At 37.0% G+C, this 13,800-nt stretch overlaps 2 protein-coding genes and 1 non-coding gene across 6 annotated transcripts; 1 reads left to right on the plus strand and 2 right to left on the minus strand.

Annotated features, from left to right (window-relative positions):
• The first annotated feature begins 335 nt into the window (after positions 1-335).
• Positions 336-6,417, plus strand: LOC140788450 (uncharacterized WD repeat-containing protein C2A9.03-like). 4 transcript variants are annotated; one of them, XM_073137702.1, is made up of 10 exons: positions 336-559; positions 1,504-1,664; positions 1,860-2,027; positions 2,148-2,234; positions 3,710-3,844; positions 3,934-4,044; positions 4,729-4,820; positions 4,899-5,004; positions 5,389-5,475; positions 5,596-6,417. In XM_073137702.1, the coding sequence occupies exons 2-10, from the start codon at positions 1,524-1,526 to the stop codon at positions 6,007-6,009; spliced, it is 1,341 nt and encodes a 446-aa protein (XP_072993803.1). In that variant the 5' UTR covers positions 336-559; positions 1,504-1,523; the 3' UTR covers positions 6,010-6,417. The 4 variants fall into 4 exon arrangements, with proteins under 4 accessions (XP_072993803.1, XP_072993814.1, XP_072993809.1 ...); XM_073137713.1 differs by having other exon boundaries at positions 1,865-2,027; XM_073137708.1 differs by having other exon boundaries at positions 360-559; positions 1,474-1,664.
• Positions 6,418-7,518: 1,101 nt separating this feature from the next.
• On the minus strand, positions 7,519-7,590 carry TRNAW-CCA (transfer RNA tryptophan (anticodon CCA)). Its single transcript has one exon. It is a non-coding gene; the product is annotated as a tRNA-Trp (tRNA).
• A 4,333-nt stretch (positions 7,591-11,923) lies between these two features.
• LOC140789658 (caffeoyl-CoA O-methyltransferase-like) lies at positions 11,924-13,238 on the minus strand. Its single transcript, XM_073139440.1, has 5 exons — positions 13,030-13,238; positions 12,855-12,934; positions 12,631-12,775; positions 12,390-12,521; positions 11,924-12,294 (listed from the first exon to the last, which is right to left on the minus strand). The coding sequence occupies exons 1-5, from the start codon at positions 13,132-13,134 to the stop codon at positions 11,998-12,000; spliced, it is 759 nt and encodes a 252-aa protein (XP_072995541.1). The 5' UTR covers positions 13,135-13,238; the 3' UTR covers positions 11,924-11,997.
• Between the last annotated feature and the right edge of the window lie 562 nt (positions 13,239-13,800).

Here is a 13,800-nt window from a genome sequence, read left to right on the forward strand (position 1 = left end):
ACAGGAAAGCCCTTATAGGTTCCTTTCAATTACAAATTAGCCACTCCACTAATTTTGAGACTTGGGGTTTGAGAGTGAACTTATAATTTATCCTAAAAAAATATTGTCTTCTTTGAAATTATTTTTAAATGTAAGATGATTATTTAATATGAGATAGTTGAGGGCTTCACAATATTATAAAAATAAAAATAAGGAGAATAAACATTAGTTCATGTAATTAGTCCTAATAACAAATTATTACCCGGGGGCAATTTGAACTTGATGGCATTTCTTTGATTCAGTGACAATGGCGAGGTCAATGTTGTAAAGCGTCCATTATTCTACTCCATAAACCTGTCCTTTTCTCTTTCGTCGTTCGCGATGAGGCAAATGAAAAGGAAAAAAGAATTGAAAAAAGTAAAAAAAACTCAACCCTAAGTCGGCGAGAAATCGATCCTATTAATTCCCTCGAATTCGTCTGGTTTCGATTTGGAAGGCGTCCGATTCTTCGGATTCCTAACCCTAGATTGATGCCGATCATTGCCTCTTGCGAGATCTGAAGGCTTCAAACCCTAGAAAGGTAATATAAAAAGTTTGGATTTTTTTTTTCGCGATGTATAATGTAATTGGATCTAGATTTAGGTGGACTTTGACATTGTTGATCTTTCTGCGGTTGATTCAGATCTGCATGTTTTCTTTTTGTTTCTCTGGGCTGCCAATTTCGATTATTAGTGTGGAATTTTAGGGTTCTGATCTTAGTTTATTCTTCGTTCTCGGTATAGTATGGCGGGGATGATTTAGAGATCTTAACTAACCGGAAGGAATTTATGATAAAGATATGACCTTGTTGTTATCTCCTTCTTCTTTACTTTGCGTTCCCATCTATGTACTCTTGAACTTCTCCTGGAAGAGGAGAGGGTAGTAGTGGTACTTGAGATTTTGAGTTATTTTTTCATGTGGCGAAGAAGATTCTGATAGAATCCCTAAATTTCTACCTGCAGGGCTTGTACTTTTTTCGTCGAGTATCGTTACTTTTTTTTGGATCGATTTTTTGGAATTAATTGTTAGAAAACAAATAAATATATGCGGCAAAGTCAGGTGTTCCTTTGATACATAGTTTTGGCAGCGATGGAATAATCAACATTCTTGTTTTCTTGAGTAAATGCATCTGTCGACTTGGTTTTGTATTTGTCAATTATGTTGGATTGAAAAGTATGCTGCCTTAATTGTATTTGTCAATCTGGATTGTCCTCATTACTGAGCTTTCATCTTATGAGACTGATGAGGTAGTTGGAGCTCATCATTTATGCAAGGTTTTTCTATCGGTGAAAAAGTATGTATTAGAATTAGATGCCTTGAACCAGTATGCATTTCTTTCAGTAGTAGTGCACAATTTTCATGCTGAATGTTGTGAGTGTGAATTCTATGTTCCGGGCATCTTTTTCTTTTGTTAGTTTTTTTAATCAGATTGTGGAGTAACTTTTCTTTTAGCAGTTGTGGGACTTAATTTTCCTTCTGAAATAGATATACCATCAGGAGCGGATATGTCTCGGTATAATGGGGACGACGTTGACGAGATGGCAGATGATTATGAAATGGGTGATGCAGAGGATGACATGGATGAAGAATATCATGGAAGAGGGATGGGGGATTCAGATTCTGATGATGAAGAATATGGCCAATCTGTACGCTGTGCTTAATTTACTTTCTGTCTTTTTTTTAATATTTTGTGCACTGATAACATATTCATCTTTTAATGGGCTTCACAGTTTTCTTTGAATCCTTTCTCACCTCCGAACCTTTTCTAGGTTCCCTGATTTACTTTTATCATTGCATTTGCTTGTGGTACTTATTGAAGAAAGCTTTCTGATTTTCTCCAGAACAGTAAGGTAACTGATACGTCAGCAGCTCAGGCAAGGAAAGGAAGAGATATCCAAGGAATACCTTGGGATAGGTTAAGCATCACAAGGGATAAATACAGGCAAACAAGGTTAGAGCAGTACAAGAATTATGAGAATGTACCTAATTCTGGAGAAGCATCAGAAAAGGTACGATAATTGCCCAAAATTCAGATTTTTATTTTATATTTTTTTAATCTTTTGTATATAAATATATATATATATACATATATATATATATATGTTTTAATATGTTGGCCTTGAATTTAGGAGTGCAAACAAACGGAGAAAGGGGGAATGTTTTATGAGTTTCGGCGTAATACGAGATCTGTAAAATCAACTATCCTTCATTTTCAGGTAAGCAAATATGTTCCAGTAATATCATGGCCTATTTCATAGCTGTCAATAACAGTATATTGATGATGACTATTTCATGCTGTAAGGATGTTTTAAAATTTTGTTACACTATTTGCTGATCAACAAATTCAAAGAGTCATGCCCTTTGCTGATATCTTAGTGGAAATTGTTTTCATAAGTCCAGATAGTCATTCATTCTCATCTTTTCGGGCTCGTACTCATTCTACTTTCCTATCTGTTTTGTGTGTGTGTGTGTAACAAAAGTGCTATAACCAAAAATACACTGCTTTCCTATCTGTAAGGTTCCTAATTGGATGTCCTTTAGAGAATAAAAGAAAGTGAAATGAAAGAAGGAAAGATTTACTCAGCACTTACAGGAATTTGACAGCTAAGGTTGATGGTTCTTTGTTTAATATTTTTAATCAACTGGTTAATGTAACAATATTAGGTTGTTACTCTCAACAGCTGACATCTTTCTTCTTCCTTTTTTTCATTTCTTCTTTTTAAGCTATTGGCTCTTCTACTCTATGAGAACTATGGAAAATAAACACAGCCTGCTACTCCATGTAACTTGGACCTAGCTAGAACATAGGTAAGGTTGTGGTCAATCTGGTAAGATCAGATATCAATAATTTTTGGCTGATAATACTGAAGAAACTTAGAAATGTCATAAAAACAATAGAAAATATTTCAATTCTGGGGTAAAGGCTATGAAGTACAGTTGTACAAACTAATGTTGAAGGTTGATGCTGGTTTGTTGTTTCAAACTTCAAATGTTATCATCTTTAATATCAGGTGCCTTGATCGGAGTAGTTTTGAAGTAGTGCTGGGTAATTTACTGGTCAGATCCATTTATCTTCTTTAGATGACATTGGCATGATAGATGGTGTAAAGTCAAACGGCAAAGATGTGAACTAGCTGATTTTCTTAGGATTTGATTATTTATGACAATGTAAGGGACTATTTTTTTGTGCTAATCTGGGTTAGATAATGACCTATTAGCCTTCTTTGTAGTTCGGCACTTGTAACTTAGTGTCAACGAGCCGAACACGAGCGAGCTGGATCTTGGTTTTGTTCAGCATGAAACTAAATTTATCAAATTCGAACATGTGCCGAGCTGAAAGTACTGTAGCTCCCCTTTCTTTGGAATGCAAAGGTCCTAGCTACAGCGCATATTTGACACATATGTTAATTCCCTAAATATGAGCCCAATCGAGGGAAAAACGAAAAATGAGATTGGGTTGGTGTTCCATTCAAAGAATTTCATTTGCCCTTCTCATCTCTGCAAGCAAGGATCTAATTGTATACCCCGCAGTCTGTCATTATAGATAGATGACATTTGCATTTATGTGTGAGATTTCATTGCTGCAGATAACTGAATTCCTACAGTAGTGTTAGCTGTTATATTCTTTTATCGTATACTTAATTTTGACATTCTCCAAAAAATTTCAAAGTACTTGTCTTACTCTTTGCAGTTGAGAAATCTAGTATGGGCTACATCAAAACATGATGTCTACTTAATGTCACACTATTTAGTGCTTCACTGGTCAGCATTAACTGGTGAGAGGTATGAAATAATGAATGTTCAAGGGCATGTGGCTCCGCATGAGGTAATATTCTTTCGTCTATGTCTTACTATTATCTTGATGTTCATATCTACATCTTGATGTTATGGTTGTTTTTACTCTTCTTTCTGCAGAAACATCCTGGAAGTTTATTAGAAGGTTTTTCTCAAACTCAAGTCAGTACGTTGGCAGTGAAGGATAAGTTGCTAGTAGCTGGTGGATTCCAAGGCGAATTAATTTGCAAAGTAATATATATTCATTTTTGGATATGTGGGGTTTATAGGTCATGCTGGTTCTATTGTTCTTAACTGTGCATGTTTTTCTTGTTGTACTTATGACTTCCAACTAGTAACAAACTAACACATTTGTCAGGTTTTCCTTTTACATGTCCCTTCAAAGGGAGTTCCCTCGTGTTCTATAGGTTTAGTTAAATGAGCCATGAGATTGTGGTACTTGTGGCTGATGAGTCTGAAAATGCTTTGGGGGTTGAGGGGGTGGCGGGTGGTAGTTTAGGCATCTTGTGGGCCGGAACTAGCAATGGACACTTACACGGGTTTTGAAGCAAGCAATATCCTGACCTGGCATGGACTTAGGCATCATGACCATCCAGGTTGATGGGCTTGTCTGAGTCCTGATACTTCATTAGGATGATCTCGATTGAGCCTAACATGTGTTTATTAAGGGCCATGCATATATAATTGTATTGTAATGACTGGTGAAAAGAAAGTTGTCCTTGGCAGGGCCTTTTCTTCCCTTGTAGGGCTTAAGATTGGTTCTGCCCATAAATTATCCTTAATGACAAGGTGTTAGATATGAATGTATTGAATATTGTTGACTGGCAATGTCAGTTTTCTTGCCATTATCTTTCATTTCCGTATTTACTAACACCAAGATTTGATGTTATATTCTTACTTTGATGACTAATGCAGTATTTAGATCGCGAAGGAATAAGCTTTTGTTGTCGGACGACATATGATGACAATGCTATCACTAATGCTGTGGATATTTATGACAGCTCTAGGTGATTGTCTTTAGGTTGTAATTTGCTTCCTTTTTGAGTACATAAATGTTTGGTCTGATCTGAAATTGGCTTGTATAGTGGTGCTGTTCATTTCATGGCTTCAAACAATGACTGTGGAGTTCGGGATTTTGATATGGAGAAGTTTCAGCTCTGCAAGCATTTCCGTTTTGAATGGCCGGTGAATGTAAGCCTTTATCTTCATCAATTCATAGTGGATTTTTTTTTGTGTCTGTGTCTTTGCTTTCTTCACAATGATGTGTGAAATCTAAACCACTCGTTGATTCATAGGATTTTATTGGTTCTTATTTGGTAAAAAGTTTATATATGTTGGGACTTCTACGAAATTAAGTGGCTGTGCTGAAGAGAATCAATTTAACTAGATGCAAATTCTATATAGTAATGAATAAGAGGAGACAGAAGAGATGAGTTTCCTCTGCCACTATTTTCCCATGTTGCTGTGGAACTGCTTGGAGACGCCCTAGAATTTTCATAATTTAGACTTGCCCAATGAAGTTTTTTCTAATAGGTCTTGACTTGCCATTTATTTTATTGTATTTGTTGGTTGCAGCACACATCACTTAGTCCTGATGGGAAGCTTCTAGTCATTGTGGGGGATAACCCTGAGGGACTGCTGGTTGATGCTCATACAGGAAAGGTAACTTGAAAGCAATTTTTTGGCTCGCTATAGTGAGAAAACCATGAAGGAATGGAAAATATTTGACCGCTACTGAATTGCAAAGGTTACAAGAATATTAATGTTATTCTCTTCTTGCAGACTGTGCATGATTTGAAAGGTCATTTGGACTACTCTTTTGCATCAGCATGGAATCCGGATGGTCGTACATTTGCCACTGGTAACCAGGATAAGACATGTCGGATTTGGGATGTGCGGAACCTCTCCGAATCAGTTGCTGTATTGAGAGGCAACCTTGGAGCCATAAGATCAATCCGCTTCACATCTGATGGTCAGTTCATGGCAATGGCGGAACCTGCAGATTTTGTTCATATTTTTGATGTAGGAAGTGGGTACAACAAGCGACAAGAGCTGGACTTCTTTGGTGAGATCTCTGGCATGTCATTTAGTCCAGATACGGAGGCTCTTTTTGTTGGTGTATGGGATCGTACCTATGGCAGTCTCCTCCAGTACAGCCGCCTCCGGAACTATTCATATATTGACGCGCTACTTTGAGGTAAAACCAAGTCCGATGCTGGATCTGTGACTTATTGTATTCATTCTCAGTTGCGGGATGCTGTACTAGGGTTCCTAGACAATGCCAGTTATACTCGAAACAGAGTCACGAAGAAAGTAGAAATCTTCTCATGTTTGTTCTCAATAAATTTGTACTTTGCTGAAGTGTATAAAGAAATGTACAGATGCTTAGAGACTGCATGGTGAGGTGGAAAGACGATTATAAGGTAGCTCTCACTATGCTAAGGACTTCCAACTTCCTTTAGAAGATCAGTGGTTACAGTGTAATCTTTATTCAATCTTCATGATATTTTTTTTCTTTTTTCTTTTAACTCTCTAACTTGGCAAAGTTAAAGTAAAAGGTTCGTGTGCTTTACCTCCTCGTATTGCATACTAAATTCTGATTAACATTGTGTTTTTGGATTCATATGATCTGTGAACAATGGACATGATATGGAGTGCCCATAAAGCTGTACAAGTATTCATAATCACTGTTTTCAAAAGGAGTGATAAGGAAAATGCAAGACATTTGCTTTCTTTTCTGTTGCTCTGAAGGGAAGTAGAAAGCCTTTATTTTAATGATCTTGATAATTTCAGATCAAGGATTTATTATTATGTAGGAAAACTATTTTTTGTGATGGATACATCATTGCTTTGGAGCATTCAATTCAATTGCTAGGATCATAATCTTTTCATTTTTTTCTTTGTATGATGCTTCTCTTCAGTTTTTCCAAGGATTAAGTGATGGTTTACTGCAGGGGATCAAGATTGTGTCATTTGAATGTTATTTTCTCGTCATAGACGCAATTCACTAATAACTTGGCAGGTCATTCTACATCTAATTAAGTATTTTGGGCCATCTTAATCTCCAGTGCAAGGGTATAGACCTCCCCCCTCCTATTTCTGCATTTCATTCTCTATTTGGCCCTCATGAAAAATGATAGGGTATATAACAAATTAAAATTACTCAATTTCTTTTTTACTTTGATAATTATGAAATTATAGTCTAATTATATGTTAGGCAAAGATGTTTAATTCTTTCTAGGATTAAATGCATTTTATCCTTCTGTATTTATGCCTAAAATTATTTTACCCGTATGTACTTAAAAGGAGTCTCAAATCAGTCCCTGTGCTTATGATTAAAGTTAGTTTTTTGTTAAATTTAATCAAGTATCATAATTATATTAATAATTTAGCTATATTATCTCAAAAAATTGGTATGTTTTTCTAATAAACATGATAGAGCCATTTTAGTCCTTTTGGCTTTATTAGTTAAGTTTAACAAAAAAAACTAATGTTTTATTGTGGTCATAAGAATAACAGTGATTTGAGATTTTATAAAGTAAAGAGAATAAAATAATTTTGAGCATAAATATAAGATGATAAAATATATTTAACCCTCCTTTCTAGCACATTAGACAACTACGGCCTAAACCGGGACGCATGGACGTACAATGATGATCTGTTAAAATTTAACATGGCAAAAATAAAATAACAAAGAAAGTTTTTTGAACCCGACGTGAATCGAACACGCAACCTTCTGATCTGGAGTCAGACGCGCTACCATTGCGCCACGGATCCACAATTAATCATAACGTTACTAATTTTTAATGTCCAAATTCTCCTTTCCCTTACTAATCCACAAGTGCTGCTCCCATTAATATTACATCCATGTTTCTTTTCTATGCTTACTTAGGTTGCCATTGAAACAATCTTCGTCCAGTTTAGGTGATATCAATGTGAAGGAACTTTGAAGTTTGAAGTCTTCCTTTCCCACTGGAGGAGGTGGATTTATATAGATAGGCGTTACATAGCAGCAGCCGTACCAGTACTATTTCCTTTTCATGCAGCAAACTTCGCTACCAAAATAAAAGTAGGCATGCATGGTGATTAATTATTTTTCTTTTGAAACATCCAAGAGAAGTTCCATCTCTTCCTTCATACGCGGCTCTCACAGGGCACAGGCTCAGGTTTTATGATTCATTCCTTTTACAGCCAGCGAAGAAGGCAATAGCATGTATATTAATTTATATGTCCCTTTCTTATCTCAACTTCTACTAAATAAGTAGGATGATTAATAATTGGAAATAGCTAGACTTTAACTCTTAGAAATTGGTTGCTAGATTCATCATTCTTACCAGTCCATGCTGCCAAGTACTGCGACTGTAAGTTTTGTGTCAGTTTGGCTTGAAAAAAGAATGAGAACTTTGGTTTCCTTGGAAAGTTCCTGCAAGGTTAGAGGTTCTTGCTTCTTATGTCTTAATTCAATTAGCATTGAAAAATTCTTGCAAGGTTAGAAATTCAGTTAAACAAACACAGTGGATATTATCTTAAAGTAATGCTAGGGTTCTTTGAACTTACCCAGAATGCTGTTAATATTGGAAGATGATAGCTCTTGTTTGTTTCTTTGTAGATTTATCACACAAACATCAACTCAAATGGCAAGGTCTGCGTTGATATATTGGATGAGAACTGGGACCAACCAAGCTCTCACCGCTACTAAGGTTATAATATCCATCGTCGTCTCCCTTCTCACTGATCCAAAACCCAGATGAGAGTGAGATCGCCAAGGTTTACAAGCGTTGACAAATGCAGTTATGAGAAAAATAGCTAGAGCTTGGACCGTGTGCATGCCACGGGTTACCAAGTTATTCATATATACCCCCCAATTCTTGAGAGATTTAGTTCTTTTTTTTTTTCCTCAACTTATTTATGATTCACCACCAATTTATAGAAGTTGCGAAACCTCTGACTCTAAGAAAATTTATTGTGAGCAAGACTCTGACTTGGATTAGCGACTTAGGTCGATATAGTTTAATGGCTCCGTAGTATGTTGACTTAAAAAAACAACTCAAGCATAATAACTTAAGCAAAAGCTATGCAGCATAACAACTTAGAACATAGGCTAAATAATTTAATATGTTAATAAAAATTTAGTGAGATCAATGTGTCTTTATATTAAAAAGTGATTAATTCTTTGTCCCATTTATATCTAGCTTTTTGAGCTTTAGAAGTATAAAATAATTGACAATTCAGTGAGATAAAACTAGGACTATTTGGATCTTCTTTGGACCTCTTCAGTTAATTATATTAAAATGCATAGTGGGCTTGGCTCATTAGAGTATAATAGCTAAAATTTTGAGTGATAGATAGACTATTTCTTAAACTTATTACCAAATGAGGTCTAATTTATTATAGTCCTAATATAAACGCTAAATTAATTAATATTTTTTAAAATGCTAATCAGTTTACTATTTTTATCCTTAGGTAATTTTTTTTCTTTTAACTGCTAAAAGATTAAATAAAAAAATTTATATACATAAAATACTAAACTAATCAGTATTTTAGGACAAGATAAAAATGCTGAATTAATTAGCATTTTTACTTAAAGATAAAATACTGATTAGTTTAGCATTTTTATTATGGCTACAGTAAATTAAATTCTTTTTGATAGTCTAATTTGCTAAAAAAATTCACAGATAGACTAGTATTCTACTTTTACGATTAATTGTGCCATTTTCATGTGGCAACGATAAACTTTTCTTTTCACTCTCTCTCTCTCTCTCTCAACAAAAAAAAAAAGGATAACAAAAAATCTTTAGTATTCTGCTTTTAATTTACTAAAATACAGGGTGTTATGTATAAAAAAAACTACCTAACTCCCTGTAGCCAATTATAGTACAACTCGGAGAGATCTAATCCTATTCGGAAAAGATAGAATTAAATCTCACAGCTTATCAAATATCTTCCGCGGTGGTTATCTCTAACTGTTTCTTCCCATCATAATCTCTCGACAAACAATAATAGCGCGCGTATAGTAATAAATCCCGCGAATAAGGAAGTATAGGATTTGTGGGATCTTATCTCACTAACTCTGCTCGGATACACTCTTGTTCAGAAATCGGCTCATCTATTCTCACCCCTCACTGCCTCCACTTCTTCTTTCCAACACTCTCTCTCTCTCTCTCTCTCTCTCTCTCTCTATTTTAGTCATAGATAGATTCTCTTTTGCTTCTGCACTTGCTTAGCTCTGGTATAGCTTGGTAATGGAATCAGGAGATAAAACTGTGAAGGTGAAGGTGACGGCGAAGGGTAACGGGTGCATTCATATCAAGATTTTGGAGCCCCAAGAGCAATCTAATGATGCTTCTGCTGATGCCAATCTCGAATCTGAGAGGAACCAAGTTGATGCCAATACTAACAATGTCGCTGCACCTTCCGAGAGCTACAATTGTGCTAAGTGTGGGAAGGCCTTCAAATCAATAAAAGCAGTGCATGGTCATATGAGATTGCATAACAAAGGAAAAGATCAATCATCCAAAGAGAAGGAAGAGATCAAACCTATTGCCGATTCATCCTCTGAACGAGCAGTGCCTGCACCAAATCCTGCGGCAGAGATGGGTGTGAAGAGGATTTTAGATTATAGGAATTTGGAGGTCCTTGCTGCTTACAGTGTGGTTCAACTGACGAATATAAACGAAAATCGCTTTTGTTCAACGCTGGTTGCATTGAGAGATCTCGAAGGAACACCGAGCAGCAGTGGCGTTCACTCAGAGAACGAAGGCAATGGTGAAGTAAAGACTGAAGCAGCATTAAGCAGCCAGCCATCGTCTGTCATACGGAGCAAGAGGCGAAAGGTCGAACATCAAGAATTAGTACCTGAAGATAGAAGATATCAATGCCATATCTGTGACAAGTCTTTCCCTACACACCAAGCGTTAGGTGGCCACACAGCCAGCCATAACAAGGCTAAGAATAGTCTAGAGGAGGTCACCGTGATGGATGAAATTGAAGAAGCTAATCAGCGAACTCAGGTTGCTTCGACGTCTAGAGAACAACAAACCACGGAGCATCGATGCAAGACCTGCGGCATGGCGTTCGCTACGGGGCAAGCTCTCGGTGGGCACATGAGAAGACATTATATACCAGAAAACCACGCTGCTCCTCCGCCGGTTGCGCCCCTTTATGATGATAAAAGTAGCAAGACAGACAACACACCGCTAATGTTTGATCTTAACGCAGTACCAGAGATCGAAGAAGAAGAAGAAGAAAAAGAAGGAAACTAGCTGTAAGATATTTAGATTTTGGTTTTAGAATAAGATTTTCTCAAATTTAATGCAACAATCTTGAGTAGGTTTAGTTGGCTGATTCTTGCCTTAGCTCAAAATTGTGCATCCAACTAGTTGGTGCTGGTTTGTAATGGAGATGTAAACCTTCGCTTGGTCAACTAAAGTTCTATCCTTCTACATGTGTTTAATTGCTACATCCGTATCCAAGAATCTGCGTCTCAAATTATGCAACAAGAAGGCCAAAATAGAACCCATGTACAAAGTGGCACTGCAATACTTGGTACAGCAGTACAATAGCAAGCTTAGCTGAGGCTCTGTCCTCACACATTCTCTCTCAAAAAAGAAGGAAAGAGAATAATAATAATAAGGTACAGTAGCAAACATATCTTGATTCAAGTTTACAGAAGAATATCTCGAAGGCTGCGAATATAAAATTCTAGATCTGAATAAGATTTTATTTACAGGCGATAAAGATAAACTCAGATAGATTAATTGTGTAAATAAACCTGTTAGAGATGCGCAAGGTGGAGGCCACCATTAATCGGTTAATTATTCGCTGCGCTTTATTTTCTGGTGAGTTTATATTAACGTCATTGGAAGTACTATGAGATTAGCAAAATACTCTCCGAATAATTGGGGAGAGTACTCGCTCTAATTTCGGTTTATTCTAAATTGGAAACTTTGTTTCTATTTGGTAATGCATCACTGCAATCAATTAGTGATTAATCTCAGAATCCAAAGATAAACTGTAAAATTCTGATTAGTTTTTGTAGAGCTTAGAAATATCATATCATCCCCAGATTCGAACTCGTGACTCATAGACTGATATAATCAAAGCACACAGATACTCCAAAACCCACTGTCATTTATTAAGACCGGCAGAAAAATAGAAAGCAATCACAACATAATTATGCATCAACTAGTTAAGGCGACGGCAAAGGGTAAGACCGTCGGCGATTGACAGCTGGCAGACCTCAACCCGGTGGTCGGCAGCGATGGCCTTGTTGAACTCCCTTGTAGACTCCGCGATCATCTTGTCGCGCTCCGAGATCGGCGCGTCCGGCGGCATCCCCGCCACTGATCCACCCCACAGTGTGTTATCATAGGCGATGACTCCCCCAACCCTAACCAACTGTAGCATTCGCTGGTGGTAGTTATAGTAGTTGAATTTATCCGCATCCACAAACGCAAAGTCGAACGCTCCTTTGTTCTTCTCCTATATCATCATCATCATCAAAGAGTACACTTTAATACAAATATAAATAGATAAAAAAAAGAACAGCAGAAGGAAAACTAGTAATTATTCTTAACCTCTGCTAGTAATTCATCAAGAGTGGTTAACGCTGGGCCTTCAAGGAAGTCGATCTTGTGTTCTACTCCGGCCTTTTGGATCACAGGGAGGCCAAGATCGTAGCTCTTTCTGTTGATGTCTAATGCCAATATCTATCAGCAAAAAGGATAACAACGTGTAGGTATTGGCTATTAATTACTCGATGTTAGGAATTTAATCAATAGGAAAATTAAATTACATGATAAATTTGTTCAAAATTACCTTGCCATCGTCAGGGAGAGCAAGGGCAGTAGCAAGCACGGAGTAGCCGGTGAAGACTCCAATCTCTAGAGTATTCTTAGCGTTCATAATTTTGAGCAGCATGCTAATGAATTGGACCTCATCAGGTAAAGAAGCCATGCCAGCCCTATCCCCAAATTCCAAACAAAATCAGAAAAAATTAAAGCAAATCTCTTAGATAGAGGAATAATTAAGGTTAGATTTACCATGGGTGTTCGGCTGTGATCTCACGGAGCTCTCTCAAGCAATCGGGCTCGCGAGGGACCACGGTGGTATCCAAGATGTACTGCAAATGGAATTGGTACTTTAGGGATTAATTAACTAATCGTTGGATTTAGGCTAAATCTCGGAGTGGGTTAAGGGAAGATCGAGTTAATTTACCTGATAGAGGGATTCGCTCTTGAGGAGGGTCTTGCTGTGGAGGTTTAACACTTCTCGGCGATTCTTGGGTTCTTCGTTCTTCTTCTCAGCGGAGGAGGTCGCCATCGCCTCAATTTCGCCCTCTTTCTTTTTAGAAAGTCTATTTGCATATATAGCCCAATAAAGCTTGTAATTATACCTAAAAGTCTCGCTCTCTCTTATTTGAGAGCAGACCGTTAGGTTTCATTTCGAGTTTTTAATTATAGAGCTAGGGCAGAGTCAGTTTAACTTTCGTCACTCCTATTTTTCTCGTTTTATAGAGAATTTTTCCATCCTTTTTCCTTCTTTTACTAATCCTTCTCATTTTTTTTATTTATTCTTTTTTGGTTTTTCCCATTAGTACCTTCCCGGATCTCTCCCCCTCTCCTCTGCCTCGGCTACCGGTTGCCGGCTGCCCCCAGTTTCCTTCCACCACCTCTCCCCCTTATCAGCAAAATTTGCTGTATGCATGCAGACTTTCCCACGATTACTGGTTGAATCACGAAAAGATGAATGGAATTGAATGCTAACTTTGGAGCATAATTCCCAATTTGTGCATAGTCCTATAACATAATTTACTGAAAACAACTGAGTAGCTATCGGTGATAGAAATTATCAAAATGAAAACTCAAAGACGTTAGGTCTCTTTACAAGCTACAACTTCGGAGATCCTGGAAGGAACACCAAAAGAAATTGGCAATCCTTTTCAGCAGAATATATACATTAATGTGCAGAAGCAGAAAGAATACGATG

This window comes from Typha latifolia, chromosome 1 (assembly GCF_019914945.1).
Source record: "Typha latifolia isolate L0001 chromosome 1, TyphaL0001v2, whole genome shotgun sequence".
Lineage (NCBI taxonomy): Eukaryota > Viridiplantae > Streptophyta > Magnoliopsida > Poales > Typhaceae > Typha > Typha latifolia.

Bases quoted from the DNA above. Each gene is read 5' to 3' on its own strand.
- LOC140788450 (XM_073137702.1), top strand. From the start codon at position 1,524: ATGTCTCGGTATAATGGGGACGACGTTGACGAGATGGCAGATGATTAT. The intron at 2,028-2,147 runs GTACGATAATTG...CCTTGAATTTAG, and splicing joins CTGGAGAAGCATCAGAAAAG to GAGTGCAAACAAACGGAGAA. The intron at 4,045-4,728 runs GTAATATATATT...TGACTAATGCAG, and splicing joins AAGGCGAATTAATTTGCAAA to TATTTAGATCGCGAAGGAAT.
- LOC140789658 (XM_073139440.1), bottom strand. From the start codon at position 13,134: ATGGCGACCTCCTCCGCTGAGAAGAAGAACGAAGAACCCAAGAATCGC. The intron at 12,935-13,029 runs GTAAATTAACTC...TTCCATTTGCAG, and splicing joins AGAGCGAATCCCTCTATCAG to TACATCTTGGATACCACCGT. The intron at 12,522-12,630 runs GTAATTTTGAAC...TTTTGCTGATAG, and splicing joins CTCTCCCTGACGATGGCAAG to ATATTGGCATTAGACATCAA.